The following is a 17868-nucleotide window of genomic DNA, read 5'->3' as shown; positions in this document are numbered from 1 at the left end:
CATGGGCCAGTCAAAAGTCATAGGCAAACACACACCCGAAACACACAGACACCCTTACCATAGAGAGTTGGATTGTCACACCTGGACAACTATCTTGAGTAAACAGTAGGCAAATTCGAGCTGATAAACATCTTGACAAAAAGCAGAAAGAAATCAAATACATATACACATATATGTAAGTACGTATATATGTATGTATATATATGTATATATATACATATATATATATAAACATTAGGAACAAGACTGGACTCTCTGTAATGGAGGACAACAGTTTCATCGATGCCTTGAGTAACAACAGTACTTTTCAGTTCAAAGAGACTAACATCTTTCCCCATGAGAAACTCACTTCTTGTTCACAACCGCATGGTGTTTGAATGGGAAGAGTTAAAGGAGGAATTACACATACAGGATTAAATGTCTTGTTTGTTAAATCAAGCTTTATTGATAAAATGGAATTCAGAATCTCTTACTAGGAACAGCAGCAGGCCCAGCCAATCATGATAGCAAAAATGTGGCAGTCTCCTACTGGACTGTAGGAAGCTGCTGCTTATCAATTAGTAATTAAACGAAAGGACTGGTGGAAGAGGTGTGGAGTACCAAGGCCTTCTGGGCCCAAGCTTGATGTTCCGGGCAGACTCTATTACCTGCAATACCCACAGCAAACAAACAAGAGAACCACCTGAAAGATAGTTAAATGAAGGGACCAGCTTTCTCAACCAGGCCAACCCCACTGCCATAGACATTGAATAGTCTTGAGTAATGACTCTGCACATTCAGCTTTGTAAAGGTTTTGCAATTATTCTCTCAACCAATAGACTCGAGTGGTGTCTTGCTGACATACCTGTACTCCCTGTCCCACCAGAGTCCAAATGAAGGGCTATGTATCTGTTGCATCACACAACAAGCCAAAGATTTCTTTAACTCTGATAGTGATTTAAAGCAGTTCATAATTAAATATGAGCGTTTTGTACAAGGACAATTACACTTTACAAAAAACAAAATCATACAACAAAAATTGTTGGAGTCTGATTTACAACATGAATTACGGGTTGAAATCACGCTGACATAAGTCTCAAATTTACAAAAAAAAAATCAGTTCTGGGCTAGCTGTCGCACTGCTGAAGTTCTCTGGTGCAGTCACTCTCACCGGTCGGTCACGTGCCCTCGTTCAAAGTTGAAGATAGATTTTTGAAAGGTTCAAGGAAGCCGAGTGTACACTCCTTTGGAGGTGAAGGCAAACTCCACGCCTAGATGAGTTTTACCACATATCATCAGCTGATGTCGAGTCCTTTACAAAAGGAAAAACAAAAAAAAAAACAGAGCAAGGACTCAGAGGCGTCAAAATACAGCTTCCTGGACAACGCAGAAGTGACTTTTAGAATGTTTCAAGAAACACAAGTTGTGTGTGGTTCTGTATATAAAACATCAATATTGATTCAAAACACTGTATGTAAATCATACATATAAAATATACCAAGTGTGAATTTACCAGGAGGTAACACAATATAGTTTGAAATCAATAAAACTACTAGAAGTAATTTTTTTCTTCACCAAACTCAATTTACTTTTATTTTTTTGTTTTAAATTTTATTTATTTACCAAGCTACAACAGAATTTAACAGGAAACTTAAAGTGAAGCATATCACACCATTTAAATAACTTATTTATATAAGTAGAATTCTCTCACTTAAACAAAGCATATTTACTTTAGGGAGCTCGGCAAAGAGGTTTGCAACCGTAAGAACAATTTAGTGGAAATATGCATTATGAAATGCTGCAGTTGCTTGCAAAATCCTGAAGACAAATTCAAATTTTAAGCAGAGGCATTTTTCCCAACTTCAAAAAAACTTAGTGGAGGCAAACCTTCTGAAGTTGATTGCTTGTAGAGGCTTTAAAACTCAGAATTAATTCAGAGAATTTTCTCCTTTCTGAGATGTGGCCACTCACCATGATTATGTCCTCAAATCACTAGCACTGTGGTGTAAGCAGAGTTCAGAGCAATCAACCAAGGGTTTATGTGAAAGAGTGGGTGCAGTGAACAGTCTGCAAAAACAGGTAGGAAGGATATGCATTTAGAGTGGAGGGGATGGGTACCAGGAGGAGCTAAAGCAGTACTTACAGTGTCATCATTTTTATAAGGATTCAGTCTATTGTAAACGGCTTCGATTACATTCCGCCTAAACATAACAAAAAACACAAAAGTTAATTATTCAGCTCACAAAACCGCTAATTCACAGCCAGGTGTTCATTAAAACACCAAACATTTTCTTACCCTTTAAAAGTCATTTTTCTGTCTGTCAAGAAGTGAGCTTAACTGTAGAGGTTTTTAAACCTCAATGTTAAAACCGAATTGAAGTGACTTTACTAGCCTAATTATAAAAGACTGAAAGTCATGAATCTACTTATTTTGTTTCCTTTGAAGCCATACCCAGCAGTGCTTGGGGGAGACCCGAGGTGGTTCCAGAGAACTGAATCAGATTCACAGCTGATCTTATAGCTCTCTCAGGTCTACACGAATAATACAGACCTCTTCTCCCCCCCCCCCCCCCCCCCCGCTTTGTTTTTTGGCCACACTTGGCTTTGCTCTGGGCTTACTTATGGGTCTGTGCTCAGGGGATCATGTTGGTTGTCAGAGATTGTTTTATCCAATGTACTTTGTCTGGCCAAGTCTTCTATTTTTTATGTCTATTATATACTTGGCTTTGCATACAAGTCAGCAACAATTGTGCAAGTTTTAATTTTGTGGGCAACAGTGGGGAGCTTGAGGGGATTCGGGCGACAGCTGCCCGTGCTCAAGGGATCCTTCAGTGCTGGGAAGTGAACTGAAGTCAGAGATATACAAGACAAGTGCTTTAATCCCAGTGTTATCTTTCTAGCCCAATGGTGCACCTCTTTTTTATTTTTATTTTCAATTGACTCACAAGGAGATAGAGCTAAAAAGTTGTTGATGGTTGAGTGTTAACAGAATATGCCGAGACCCAGGAGCAAGACAGCACAAATAGGGTTCTTGTTCTTGCCTTGTATGCAGCTGACTAGGTTCAATCCCAGGCATCACAAATGGTCCCCCAAGCCTGCCAGGAATAATTTCTGAGCACAGAACTAGGATTAACTCCTGAGTGCCAACTGAGTATGGCCTCAAAACAAAACAAAACACACAAACAAAAACAAAATATTCCGACACCCAATCTTTTCACCAATGTCCCAAAATCCCCCCCCCCCCCAAGCCTGCATCTATGGCAGATAGTTTCTTTTTCCTTTTTCTTTCCCCTACCCCTATTTCTTTCCTTTTAGGCATGGTGGTTTGCAATTCTGTTACTAGGAGGGAAACAGGCATAGAACTTTACCTCCTTTCAGCAATGACACACTTCATAAGATAAAATACTAATACCTTCTGGTTAAGAGTTGGTTTTGAGTTTTGGTTTTCAGATAAAATTAACCTCAATATATTATTGCAAAAAAAAAAAGCTCATGATATTCAATACTTAAAGTTCTGCTTTTCATCATCTTTCTTTTAAAAAGTTCTAGTAAAAGTAACATGTAGGGCTAGAGCAATTTCACAGCAGGTAGTGCCTTTTTCTTGCACAAGGCTGACTGTAGTTCGATCCCCGGTATCCCATTTGGTCCCTGAGCCTGCCAGGAATGATTTCTGAGTACAGAGCCAGGAGTAATCCCTGAGTGCCACAGGGCGTGGCCCCCAAACAAAAAACAAAACCAAACAGAAGTGACATGTAAAATACATTTGTAGGTGAGAACTTAATTTTTGGATAGTATTTAGTGAAAAAACCCACAACAAAAACTTTTCTGGAGGTGCTCAGGGGCTCATACGTGGGGCAGGAAATTCAAACCAGGTAAGTTGAATTCAGGGTAAATGTCTTCATGCCCATATTCTTTCTCTAAGTTAGTCTTGCTATTTCCAAAATTATTTTGAAACAATCTAACCGTCATTTCACAGGCCTTTCTGACCTTTTCTGACCTAGAGCCACTCATAATAAAAAAGTAATATAGTTATACTCGTAGAACACAGTGAGGAATCAACACAATCAGTTGACTTATCTTTGTGGGTCGATTATAAAGTTATTGAGACAAAAATATTTTAAACCTTGAACATAAAATTACTTAACGTACCCACTTCAGTTTACAAAAGTGTGATAATTATAAAAAAAGGAAATTAAATACACATTCCGATCTTCCCTCACATCCCAAAGAAATAAATCAGAATTGATCAAACAAGAAAACTGGGAAGTCAGAAAGGCAGGAAAATTCCGAGATGGAGAAAGATTAAGTGTTAACATATAAAAGAACTGACCAGATCAAACTGTAATAGTGGGGATAATCATGACACAAAACTTTATAGTGCTACATAATCCCGTTTAAAGGTTTTTCCCCCACTTGCTTATATCTCATTTATACTATGAGGAAATTTGAGCATGTCCAAATCTCCCCTACAGACAGTCTTTGGTGTAATCAGTTATCATGATAGCTTGATACACACTTGAAACAAAAATTGTCAATCCTGGAAAGCAGAAAGCACAGGCTAACATCTGGAATACAACTGCATTGTTTCATCAATAACATCGACTTCTATTTGACCAAAGGACACCTACAAGAGGAAAGGATGCAGAACACGACTTACTTGCTTGCCAATTCACCCCCTGGTGGGAGGCTGGGGATGTTCTCACTGGCTAATGTGCGCATCACATGGACTAAGTCAGGGACTCCTTCCCCCTGCTTCTTTATGATTTCTGGGAATCAGAAGTACTTTTTTTGTAAGTGCTATCCAAACTTAAACTTAAAAAAGAAACAAACACTGAAACAAAGATAGCTTAGTTTATAAAGACAGCATTCATCAAATCAGAGATTTTTCTACACTGGTTTGAGAAAACCAGTTTAACTGACCTTTGAAAATGTATAATAAGCAGATGCATAAATAACACAAAAACGAGATATTTTCCAGATTAATTTCAAATAATTAAAATCAACAAAGCAAAAACATAAAAAAAAATTTTAAGTCAGTGTGCTACATTCTATCAATCAAGAATATTTGTGTACAAATTAGAATATTCTATATAAGATGCCAACTAGTTATTTCAGAAAGAGATCAATTCCTTTCTTTAGACCGGGAAGTCATTTTCTGAACTTTGTTCTAAGAAAACACTTCACACACTTTTAAAGAGGAACAACTTCAAGATCTAAAAAAAAAAAGACCTTTATGCATAGGGAATTAACTGATTGTTGACCAACCCAAATAACTTTTATAGGTATATTAATAATTGTTAAGTAACTGTACAGATTAGATGATGTACTTGAGCACCCTCAGCTAAATACAGTCATTTCCTTAGTGATTAGAATAAGATCTACAGATGGAAAGGTCTAAATTTCATGATAAACCACAACATTTAAAATCATTGATTTCAAAATATCCATTTATTAATAAGCAGGTATAATATGATCTGCAGTATTGCTATGCAGAAGCATATTGCTATTCAGATCGCAGATTATCAACAAATATAAACAACGTAGAGAACACTCAACTATTCAGTTTGAGTACTAGAAGTTGTTGCTTAAAGTATTAGAATATTTATTCTAAAAGCAAGATCATGCCAAAGATATTTGTAAGTTATACATTCAAGTTTTGGTTTAAGTATTAATTGGGAAGATTTTTTTAATCATCATTGGGGTAAGAGAACTATCATTTAGTTCTTGATTTGTAAATACCTTTGAAAATAACAAAGCATATGAAGAGCTTTCATCTTTTAAAAGTCTCAAACTACTAATTAAATTAATTAAAGCCACGTACTATAAAAGACATTGCCACACATTATTTCTGTAAATGGCTTAAACTGATCTTTCAGAATTAGGCCAAATTTTACCATCTTTTTTCTCTTTTTGCCTTTTTGAAAAACAAAACAAAATGAAACAAAACCAAAAACAATTTTAAATCTGAACAAAAAGCAAGGATCTCAGATTTGGTTTGCCAAGTTCCTTTATTTAATCTTTAACATCTAGTATATTTATTCTACATGATTCTAAAGCTGGAAATCTGCTGTACAAAAATAAAGGGATTCGATGTTTACCTAAACTTCACAATTTCACAGATGTTTACCTAAACTTCACAATTTCACAATCTAAACTTGTAATACACTTACATACAGTCTCTGCTAAGCCAATACAATGACTGGATAAGTAACTAGATACAATTGAAATAAACACTGATGATAAATTAACTCAATGGTAGTTTCAGGTCTTAAAAAAAACATTCCTTTGAATCCTTTGATGCTTTTTTACATCTCTTTTCTTGAAATAGAAACTAGGATATTTTAAGTGAAAATTCAAGGAAGACCAATTCTTTAAGAAAAATAATGTAAGGCTTTATGACAGATCTCTTGTTCCATATGGGACGATGATCAAAATAGATACATTAGTCTCGCTAATTTTCGCCCATTTTTATAGGGGCCACCTACAGGCGGAGCTGCGTGGTGGAGCAGTGGTACTGGAGGAACAAAGCCAAGGGAGACTTGGTTAATACTACCCGGTAGGCTCCTAGGCAGAGTTAAACTATGTACTGGGGACGAACCCCACACCTTGCTCACGTCAGGCATGTGTTCTACTCCTTTGAGTTAGATGTGCCTAACCCTTTATTTGTTAATACAATTTTTTGGAGATGCTGGCGGCAGGGCCACACTTTGCTGTGCTCAGGGAGATTTGAATCAGGGTCAGCACAGGTACAGCAAGTATTATCTCTCTGGTCATAAAGAAACACATTTTGGATACTGTTCTTTCATTTGTTTGGACTACACATTTGAATCACAACTGCACAAAGACAAAACGCTTTTATTGAGAATAGGTAGATACAATCTGTCTCCCATATTCTGCTCTTCCTCAGAAGACATTCTATCTTCAAATTAGCAAATTTAAAATTTGGGAAGCAACTAGCAAAGATTTTAATATCATATAACCAAGAGTATATTAAATTGGCTTAGAAGGACCACAACTTTAAGGGATATGGTTTAAGTAGGAGCCGAAACTTTCCACCACCGTCAAGAGTAGAGGACACACCATAGGAGGAGAGCTAGAAGCCACAGTCCTTTACTATGGAGCAAACATGAGCACTTAAAGCAAACAAGTGTGGTTTAGTAGGTCACATCAATTTAGTGTAGGCGTCTGAATAAGAAAGTAGTATTTGGTACTTAGGTTTAGAAACTGAACGTGATCTTTTTCACTTTTTTAAGACATGTACCAACTTGCACAATACAAACAGTTACATTCATTCTGTTTCCAAATATAGCAGCACTTTTAGTAATGATTTATTTATTGTGATTTGATTATCATCAAACCTACCTCAATAAAACGTATCAAGTTTATGACAAATCTACAACTGCGTAGCACAAGCGTAACAGCATATCAAAAATACTGAGTATTGATGTAAACTGTTCAATAGGCAAATCTTGCTTTATAATAAGCAAGTAAACTTAATTTGCAACATAAAATATGTATCTTAAAGCCATTATTTAGAATTGCATTTAAAAACTACTTTAAAGGTGCACATTACAGAGAAAAATAGCAATTCATTTCTAAAACTTGATTCCATTTCTGAGTAAATAAAATTCACGTACTTACTATTTCTTTAGCTAAGTAAGAAAACATTTATGGCAAATTTACTTAAGTATCAATAAATTAAATATATAAACATATCCCAATATATAGTTTTTCTGATTTACTAGTATTCCATGAGAGAGCAGTCTGTGCCAAGATGATCTAACTTGGTCAAACTAAAAATATTTTACTATGTATGTATAACAGAGTGAAATGATTTATTAAAATATAAAAATTGCAAGACCCTTGGTAATAAGAAAAAAATAGATTGAATAGCATGTTCAAAGAATAAAATAATCAAACAGTATATATATATGTACATATATATATATGTATATTAGCACACACAGACTAAATATATCACTATCCAGTGAGGGAAAACAGTAAAAACAAAATAGCAGCTCTAAATAGTAATACAAATAAAAAATGTTATGACTCTAATATTAGGCTAGTTTAAATATAAAATAGTTAAAAGGGAAAAAATGAAATTAAAGTGCATATTATTTTTATAATGTAAGCACTGCAAATACAATAATGTATATAGGGCTTACATGCTATTAGGTAATGTGCCAAAAAAAAAAATGACATTAGGAACCCCAACTGCATTTTAACACTATTGTAGGCATGTCCAGTTTCTCTGCTTAAAGAAACCATATAATCCATGCTTACTGCCTCTAGGCAGGAAGCCAATTTTCTGGAGGATGAATATTAACACCAAACAGCAGCTGCACCAAAGATCACTTAAATTCCGTGAACTATTTAAAAGATTACACAGTATTACAAATACCTGTCTTAAAATAATTTGCAAAACGTAACAAATAAACTCCCGGAATCCCTAACTTCTTGATTTTTTCTTCCAGCGTTTTCATTCCTGCCAGGTAGAAACCTAGTGTAGCTCCTAATCACTTCTATGCATCTAGGTGAGGAAATTTATGCTAGAACAAGAGCCTCGAGTTTAAAATATATTTTATAAACTGTGGCACGGAAAATTCTTAATAATCACTGTTCCGCAAGTTATTTTTTAAAAAATGATTTAAATTCATACACACAGCTTTACACAAAGATGGTATTCAAATGATCACCATCGTAAGTAATCTGTTTATAATTTAACCACAAATCAAACTTTCCTGGCATAAAATTACTTGAGCTAATGAGAGGAATTCATCAAGATCTGCAAAGCATACAAACACTTTTAGTTTTTTAAACAAACATATCCTGAACAGAAAGTACAGGACTGCATTGGTTATTTCTAACAGAACTATTGGTCTAAGACAATCACATATATCTAAACAACTACTACAGAAATGCCCTTTCCACTTGGCACACTGAATACTAAATGTCAAAAGGCATGTAAAAAACTAAAGCTAAATGTTAAAAGTTGGATTGTGTTGAGGTTTTTCTTTAATAAAGCTACTTATTTTTTGTTAAATGATCCACCTTCTACTCTGCTTTCCAGGTACTTGTCCAACTCTGCCTCCTTCTTCACTGCTTCTGGAGATACTTTAGGGGCATTTGGAAAACAGATCAGTATCACACTCATATTGTCGCGGCTTCCCTGAAAAGAAAAAGTTTGAGAAACTAGTTTGGGTTTTGCTCTTCGTGATTTGAAAACTGAGACTGCATGCACATTACAGTTTTATCGCTCCATGAAAAGCTGCACTTTAAGGGAGGGGGGAGTGGTGGAAAATGCAGCACACAATATAATCAACGCTCCAAAGACGACAAGAGAAATGCCAGCTTAAATCATACTGCAAACCAATGTTTTTCAAGTTTCACAAAAAATTTCCTGCCAGCCTACCTAACTTCAAGGGATACCCAACAGTTTCATTCACAGAATAGAACATTCTAGTGGCATTTCTAAAGACAAGATTTGATCCAGCTATATTTATACTTGGAAATTTGCATATGATGTATACATATTGTTCCCCCAAGCCTACCAGGAGTGATTCCTGAGTGCAAAGGCAAGAGTAACCCCTGAGCATTGCCATGGGTGGCCCCAAAACCAAAACAAGTAAGTTTGCTTCATAATAAGCAAAAAATTTAAAAAGAAAAACTACATACAGTTTCTAAATCTGCTTTATACTTTTCTAACTATAAGGAAGGAGCAGCATTTTTTTCTTTTTGGTTTTTAGGTCACACCTGAGCGAGGGCAACAGGGCTCTTCCCTGTAGGATAGAGGCGGACCTATCAGAGGTGGTGATGGAACCCAGGCCTCCAGCACTGGTATCTTTATTTTAGTACCTGAGGGTACTATGAGACTCCCTCCGTTGGGAATGGGGAAGCCCTCCTGGAAATTGAACCCAAGTTTTCCATTTGAACTTAAGCCACTGAGCTATTTCTTTAGCCCCATTCAAGTATTCACAATGATATAATTGTTTGGTTTTGGGTTTTTTGTTTGTTTGTTTTGGGTCACACCCAGCAGCACTCAGGGGTTACTCCTGGTAGGCTCGGGGGACCATATGGGATGCCGGGATTCAAACCGTTGAGCTTCTGCATACAAGGCAAATGCCCTACCTCCATGCTATCTCTCTGCACCCCCCCCATGATACAATTAAAAATGTTTTATTGTTGGGGCCAGAGAGACAGCATGGAGGTAAGGCGTTTGCCTTGCATGCAGAAGGACAGTGGTTCGAATCCCAGCATCCCATATGGTCCCCCGAGCCTGCCGGAAGTAATTTCTGAGTATAGAGCCAGGAGTAACCCCTGAGCGCTGCTGGGTGTGACCCAAAAATAAAAAATAAATAAAATAGGGCCCGGAGAGATAGCACAGCAGCATTTGCCTTTGCAAGCAGCCGATTCAGGACCAAAGGTGGTTGGTTCGAATCCCGGTGTCCCATATGGTCCCCCGTGCCTGCCAGGAGCTATTTCTGAGCAGATAGCCAGGAGTAACCCCTGAGCACCGCCGGGTGTGGCCCAAAAACCAAAAAAAAAAAATAAAATAAAATAAATAAATAAATAAATAAAATAAAATAAAAATTTATATGTGAAAGTAAGTTCCCCAAACTGCTATATTCTCTCTCCAGCCACATCATTATTATTTAAATTTGGGGTATATGTGCTGGGAACACACCTGCCAGTGCCCAGGGGTTAATTTTAGTTCTGTGCACTGGGGACCAGATATAATTTTCTGGATTTATATAGGAATCAGTACGGAACATTAAGACAAGTGACTTAATCATAGGACAACGTCTTAGTACCATTTATCATTTTCTTAAAATAATTTTCTCCCTGTTTTTTGGGCCCCAGTGACACTCAGGAGTTACTCCTGGCTATGTGCTAAATCACTCCTGGCTTGGGGGCCATATGGGACACCAGGGGATGGAACAGCAGTCCATCCTAGGTCACTGTGTGTAAGGCAAATGCCCTACTGCTGCGCCACCGCTCCAGCCCCACCATTTATCATTATTTAAAAAAACCAAAGAATTTAATAGAACAATATTGGGGGAACCTATAAAAATAGACAAATGATAAGATATTGAAGAATCTACAAAAGAGCAAAATAGAGAAAAGACAACACAAATCTGAACCATAATTATTAACAAGTGAATCTGACAAGAAAACAACTTGTTTTATTTTTGGGCCACATCTGGTGGTGCTCGGGTTGGTTACTCCTGGTCCCGCACTTAGGAATTGCTCCTGGCAGTCAAACCTGGGTGGGCTGTATGCAAGGCAAACACCCTATATTATATACACTGTGCTATCACTCCGGCCTCAAGAAAACGTTTAACTAAACTAATCAGTACTTTTCAACACCTATAGAATAAATCTAATAAACTAATGTTATTTTCACACACACTAAGAGACAACAGCATATACTCATTGTTCAGTTCTTCCCAAATTAGTGGTGTGGTGGTTGTCCAGGAGCCATATTGGGATGTGTCGAAAGAGCATAAATTTTAGTGAGAGCTGCTACTAATACCAGGCAGTACATAAGGCTCACTCCTGTTTTGCACTCAGAGATCACAGCTTGTGGGCTCAGGGGACCTCAGAGGTCCTACAGCGACTAAACCTTGAGTTGGCTGAGTACAAAGCTAAGTGAGTGCCCTATCCATTGTACATTGGTTCTGACCAGTCTTCTTTTCTTCTTTTTATTATCACTATTATTAATTTATATATATTATTATTATTATTATTTTGGTGGTTTATGGGCCAGTCTTACTCCTGGCTCTACATCAGGAATTACTCTTGATGGGCCAAGCTGGAAATAAAATTTAGGTGGGCCACCTGCAAGGCAAGCAGTCTACCTGCTTTCCAGTCCCAGTCTTGCATTTCTTTTTTTTTTTTTTGGGGGGGGGAGCACACTCGGTGACGCTCAGGGGTTACTCCTGGCTATGTGCTCAGAAGTTGCACCTGGCTTGGGTGACCATATGGGACGCCGGAATCGAACTGTGGTCCGTCCTAGGCTAGCGCATGCAGCCTTATGTAAGCCTTATGGCTTACGCCACTGCTCCAGACCCACATTTCTATTTTCAGCTTTCTCTCTCAAATAATTCAACAACAGTCCAACCATACCAGGCAGCATGAGTGGCAGGAAACTCAATATTGCTCCAGATTGAAAGAATCCACATTGGTGGGGCCCCTTCAAGAACCCTCCTGAGCTGTCTTCTCCATGTCCTTGTCTGCCCATCACCTGGCTTCATTTCATTAATAAATGTTTTATTACAATCCTGTAATTTACTAAGATGCTCAAAATGAGGCCATTGCAGGCATATTTCCAAGCACCAATCTCATCAGCAGTGAGACCTTTCCTCCACCAAGAGCCCCAAGTTTTCCACCAACCACACCAGCCTCTTTGCAGGCACCAACCAATGGAAACACCTAAAATTTGAAATGATTGCTGTGTCACTCTGTGGTGTTGCTGAGGTACGTAAGTCAGTGTCTAGGGATTTACTGGGTAGTGGTTGGCGGTAGGTCAGCTTTCTGTTACTGCTGAGGCTCACTGAACTTGGTAGGTCACTATATAAAGTTCCTATCAGATTTCCTGTGATACCACTGGGCTTACGCTACCATAAAATTTTGAGGTGTGCAGTGATGTGGACCAGGATTTATACATGAGACAAATATGGTGGCTTGGCAGTTTGATAGGGCTGTGGGCCTGAGCTGTTTTTTGTTGGGATTGTGTAGGATGTGGCAGAAAGGGCGATCTGCCCCCACCCATTCTGAGAATTCCACAGAGGTATCAGCCAGGACCTGAATACCTGGGAAGTATTCGTGATCTGACCCCATTTCTCGATGACATTCTTATGACTCTATGAAAGTATAACACCTTTCAGGGGCAGTAGATAGAGTATAGCAGGCGAAGTGCTTGTTTTGTGTGCAGCTGACTAAGGTCTGATTGCTTTCATGACCTGCCAAGCACTGCCAGGAGTGATTCCTGAGCTCAGAGTCTGGAGCACAGCTGGGTGTATGTTCCTACCCCCCTCCCCTCTTGCCACCCGCCTTCACCAAAACAAAGAGCACATCCTTTCAACTGCTGGCAAAGGTTGAATAATTCATTTTAAAGCCTAGAGTGCAAAGATACAAGTAAACTTAGATTCCAGATCTTAGATCTTACTCAAATCCAGAGTGTTCCTTGGCATCTTCCTTGCTGAGTTAATTCACCTATGTATATACATGATCCCATATGATCTTCTACCACGAGAAAGTTACCCTTTCAGCATCACTTGCGTGTTCTTTTTTTTTTTTTTAACTGTTAAACTGATTTTCCAGAGTTTAAACAGCTTAACTCATACATGGTATTATATCAAGTCCTTTTGTTTGTTTGTTTTTTTGGGCCACATGTGGCAGTGCTCAGGGGTTACTCTTGGCTCTGCACTCAGGAATCACTCCTAGCAGGCTCAGGGGACCAAATAAGATGCCGGGGATCAAACCCAGGTCAGCAGCGTTCGAGGCAAATGTCCCCCCCCCCCCCACTGTGCTATCATATCACTCTGGCTCCTCAAGTTCTTATAATTCAGACCCTTATCCAGATTCTATCACATTATGCAAAATCATTACTAAAATCTATTCTTTTTTGGGGGACATGTAGCTGAGGACATAATGCTAGTTTCATTTGGTCAGTCTCAAAATCACATGGTAAAAATAAAACACTAAAATTATACTGACCTTTTCCTTTATTATTAACAAGCTACTGTGATTTTTATTATTTATCAATATGTGTGCTTTTTGCCTTTGATAACCTAAAATATTTAAAAACTCAAGTAGTCAATACTCTACTAAAAGAATAAATTCAGATAATTCCTGAATATTTAGTACTTGGACAATTTATTTCTTAAAATGTGTTCCTATATTTTCATAAATGATGGAAAAGTATCCTGTGTTTGTGCTAGAGATTTATTTCTAAGAACTGCAAGCTCTACAATTAAATACTAGAATAGTGATGACGTTAACAAAATAATACACACACACACACACACACACACACACACACACACACACACACACACACACACACACACGGTAAGGTTTAGCTACCTTATACAAACAGGTGTCCACAACTTCATTGCAAACTTTTTCAAGGTCATCAGTGACTTCAAGTCTGGATCTCACAAAATCACAGAGCTCTTCGTTTCCCATGACATCCCAAATACCATCGCACGCAAGTATGATGAACTGATCGTCTTCTTCAGATCTTTCGATATCATAGACTTCAGGCTCTGGCGAGACCAGCTGCTCTGTGGGACCTTTTCCATGAACACATTTGTAATCGAAGTCCCCGAGAGCCCGTGACACAGCCAGAGAGCCATTCACACGCTGAATCATGACAGAACCACCTGCATTCTGGATTCGTTCTTTTTCCAGCGGGTTACTTGGCTTGTGATCTTGCGTGAAGAAATGAACTTTCCTGTTCCTACACAGTAAACCTCTGGAGTCTCCACAGTTAATGAAGTAAGTATGATGGGGAGAAATTAACACACCTACTGCTGTTGACCCACTTCTATCTGTACTGTGTTTCTTCTCTGACATGACTCTCATGTGTTCGTCAATCTCCAGAAAACCTGTTCTGATTCCATTCTTTACGTTTTCCACAGAAGGGGCTCCTGCAGACTTTTTAAAATCCTGGTTATTGGTGATGTGATCTAATAAATGCTCACAGCAGTATTTGGCAACCTGAGAACCAGCATGCCCGTCATAGACAGCGAAGAATGACCATGTTTCAAGTCCACTTGGCAAACCAATCACAGCTGTGTGGGCATCCTCCATTTCAACTCGCCAGCCTTGCATGCTGCTTAGCCCATAACGCAACCCATTCCCCTGCCCCTGGGCATTATGCTTTTCCATCTTTGGCTTGTCTAAAAATGCTCCCATTATGTCTTGTACCTCTCCGTCTGCAAAGGAAGAGACACAGCAAAGTTAAAAACTCACATCAACAAAAAGCATACAAACAGCCTTCTTAAGAATAAAGAACACAATGACATCTTTACAAAATTCATAACTCTTGTCGTAAACAGACATTCACTTACTTCACTTACTACTGATTGAGAACACGGTTATTAGGAAGAACTGGGGTGGAAGATGGCTGAATAAGCATGGCTTTGAATAAGACAGGCAGAGAGAACTAAAGCCTAAGGATACAGGTGGCTGACTGAACTGTCACTCTACCCAAGGTACCACCACCACCTGAAGCCAAAAGGAGACTTCACAGTGGCTTACATGACCTAGGCAGAGCGTTTAAGGATACGCTATACGGCTCTCTTAGTGAAACTCAAAACTAAGTTGTATATGTATATCATCAAAAAAAAGGTCAAAAATATAAAAAGTTACTAATTTAAATGATTTATTTTTGGTCTTTGAACTATTCCCAAGCTTAATGGTACATGGAACACACAGTACTGGGGATCAAATCTAGGATTCCCGCATGCACAGCAGGATCTCCAGCCCTTTGAGCTATTTTCTTAGCTCAATCCAAATATTCTAACTTTCAAATCCAAAATTTCCAAATGGTAATACCAAACCTTTGAAAAAAATTTGAAATGTATTCACAGTAGTCCAATTTCATATACTTCTTCCTTTAAGTTTTTGTTCCTATCTTTAAGCCTATGATCTAGTTAATCCTCTTATAACTGGAATAAATCCCATGCCTCTTCTCTACCAAAAAATTATTCCCATCTTTCAAGTCTGGCTCAAGTTCTACTTTGTTCATGAGGTTTTTCAGTTCTTGATATACTCAGTAAATTATTAAATGACTATACATGATTTTTATATACAAATTTTTCTTTTTTTAAACTTTAATTTATTTTATTGAAATTTGTGATTTACAAAGTCCTTAATAGTTGGGTTGCAGACATATAATGAATCAAGGGCCAATCCCACCATCAGCGTCCACCTCCCTCCACCACATTCGCAGAGTATATCCCTAACACCATCCTTTGCCCTCCCCCCCACCCACACAGACGTGCCAGTATATAGCAGGCCCATTTAAAGTTTAAATTGTTTGAGTCTGGGTCTCTGGATGCCACTGCTGTTGACTCTGGCTCGGATATTTAGTTCTGTCCTTTTTTTTTATCTTAAATTTTCAGTTGTGTAAGCACAACTAAATGTGTTTAACAAAATTCATTATTAATGTAACAAAATGAACCTACAACTATTCTAATACTCTAAGGTTAATACATGTGACATCATTATATTATACTTATAACCATTTGGTTTAAACAGCAAAAGGAACAAGGGTCTAAAGATGGTCTTGGGGAAAAGTTTCGCTAATCAAATCTTTCTCAATATAAAGAAGGTAAAAAATTTAGGCCTGGAAAGAGTCCATACAAGGTAAGGTAAGAGACTGTAGATTAAAACTTATGTTGTCTTAACAAGTAATAGCCTAGGAATGTAGAACCTGACTCCCAATCATTAAGTGAACTAAAAGCAACCTGAAGGGACAGACTGGGATTTACGGAAGGGGGGAGAGAGAGAGGAGAGAGAGAGAGGAGAGAGAGAGGAGAGAGAGGAGAGAGAGAGAGACAGAGAGAGACAGAGACAGACAGAGAGAGAGAGAGAGAGAGACAGAGAGAGACAGAGACAGAGAGAGAGAGAGAGAGAGAGAGAGAGAGAGAGAGAGAGAGAGAGAGAGAGAGAGAGAGAGAGAGAACTAAAAGCAACCTGAAGGGACAGACTGGGATTTATGGAAGGAGAGGGAGAGAGAGGGAGAGAGAGGGGGAGAGGGAGAGAGAGAGGGAGAGAGGGAGAGAGAGGGAGAGAGAGGGAGAGAGGGGGGGGCAGGCAGGAGTAGAGAAAAGTACTTAGGTAAATCAAGACCAAGATCTGAGTCTAAGGATTTGACAATATGAGTGATGCTTCTAAGATGCTACCAGAGTATGTTGAAGAAGAAACACTAGTAAAGAATTCCCAGCATCTTCCCCACCCCTGTATATTAGTTTTCCTATTACAAACCAATATACAAGCAGAAAAATCTGGCTAATTAGTATAGTAAAACAAACTCCTACCTTCTCCTTTGCCACTATTGTAATTGCAAAGTGAAAGGTAATGAAAATTAATCATCGTTTTTTAAAATGATGGCATACACCAAATTAGTTTCCCGATGTAACAATGACACTCATTTCCAATGATCGGTTTTGAGCGGACAAAGTTGTACACTAAGAGCAGAAAATCTCAGATCATTATAAATCACTCTGACACCTGTTTTAAAGACATCACCTCACTTATTCTCAACAATCCTTTAAAGTAGACAATAATTTTATCTTCAATTTATAGATGAAGAACCAAGAGAGACTGGGCCAAAGTCACTCAGAACTCTGGAACTCAAGGTTGCCTGCCTTTATAATACCATTAACCACACCATGATGTCTGTTGCACAATCATTTAATTATCTGTAGAACATTAGAAACATCAGGATTAATAAATCAGATTTCCAGGATAGGATCGGAACATAGCATCTAGGGAAAAGATCAGTTGGAATGTTTTTGCAGAAAAATAGGATTGAGCCACAGTGAGGTTAAGTAACTTGCTTAAGATTAAGAACAAGTTGCCTCACCGCTGTATCTGAACTCCTTTAGCTACGCTGGAGGGGAAGGAGTATAATACTTAATAGACTTAACACATATTCATCTAGCATTCCTGACACGCAATGGGCATATTATGCTCACTTCTAAATGTTGCTGCAAGGCTTAAATGGAAAAGAGAAAGAATAAAAAGTAGTCATGGGGCCGGGCGGTGGCGCAAGAGGTAAGGTGCCTGCCTTGCCTGCGCTAGCCTTGGATGGACCGCGGTTCGATCCCCCGGTGTCCCATATGGTCCCCCAATCCAGGAGCAACTTCTGAG

At 38.3% G+C, this 17868-nt stretch overlaps 1 protein-coding gene across 1 annotated transcript; it reads right to left on the bottom strand.

Annotated features, from left to right (window-relative positions):
- Positions 1-420: 420 nt before the first annotated feature.
- On the bottom strand, positions 421-14920 carry PPM1A (protein phosphatase, Mg2+/Mn2+ dependent 1A). Its single transcript, XM_049770445.1, has 5 exons — positions 14071-14920; positions 9034-9151; positions 4637-4745; positions 2123-2180; positions 421-1291 (listed from the first exon to the last, which is right to left on the bottom strand). The coding sequence occupies exons 1-5, from the start codon at positions 14902-14904 to the stop codon at positions 1262-1264; spliced, it is 1149 nt and encodes a 382-aa protein (XP_049626402.1). The 5' UTR covers positions 14905-14920; the 3' UTR covers positions 421-1261.
- Positions 14921-17868: the final 2948 nt, after the last annotated feature.

The sequence above is a fragment of the Suncus etruscus genome, chromosome 3, assembly GCF_024139225.1.
Source record: "Suncus etruscus isolate mSunEtr1 chromosome 3, mSunEtr1.pri.cur, whole genome shotgun sequence".
Lineage (NCBI taxonomy): Eukaryota > Metazoa > Chordata > Mammalia > Eulipotyphla > Soricidae > Suncus > Suncus etruscus.
The sequence above is the reverse complement of the archived record's forward strand: the minus strand, read 5'-3'. Positions and strand labels throughout refer to the sequence as shown.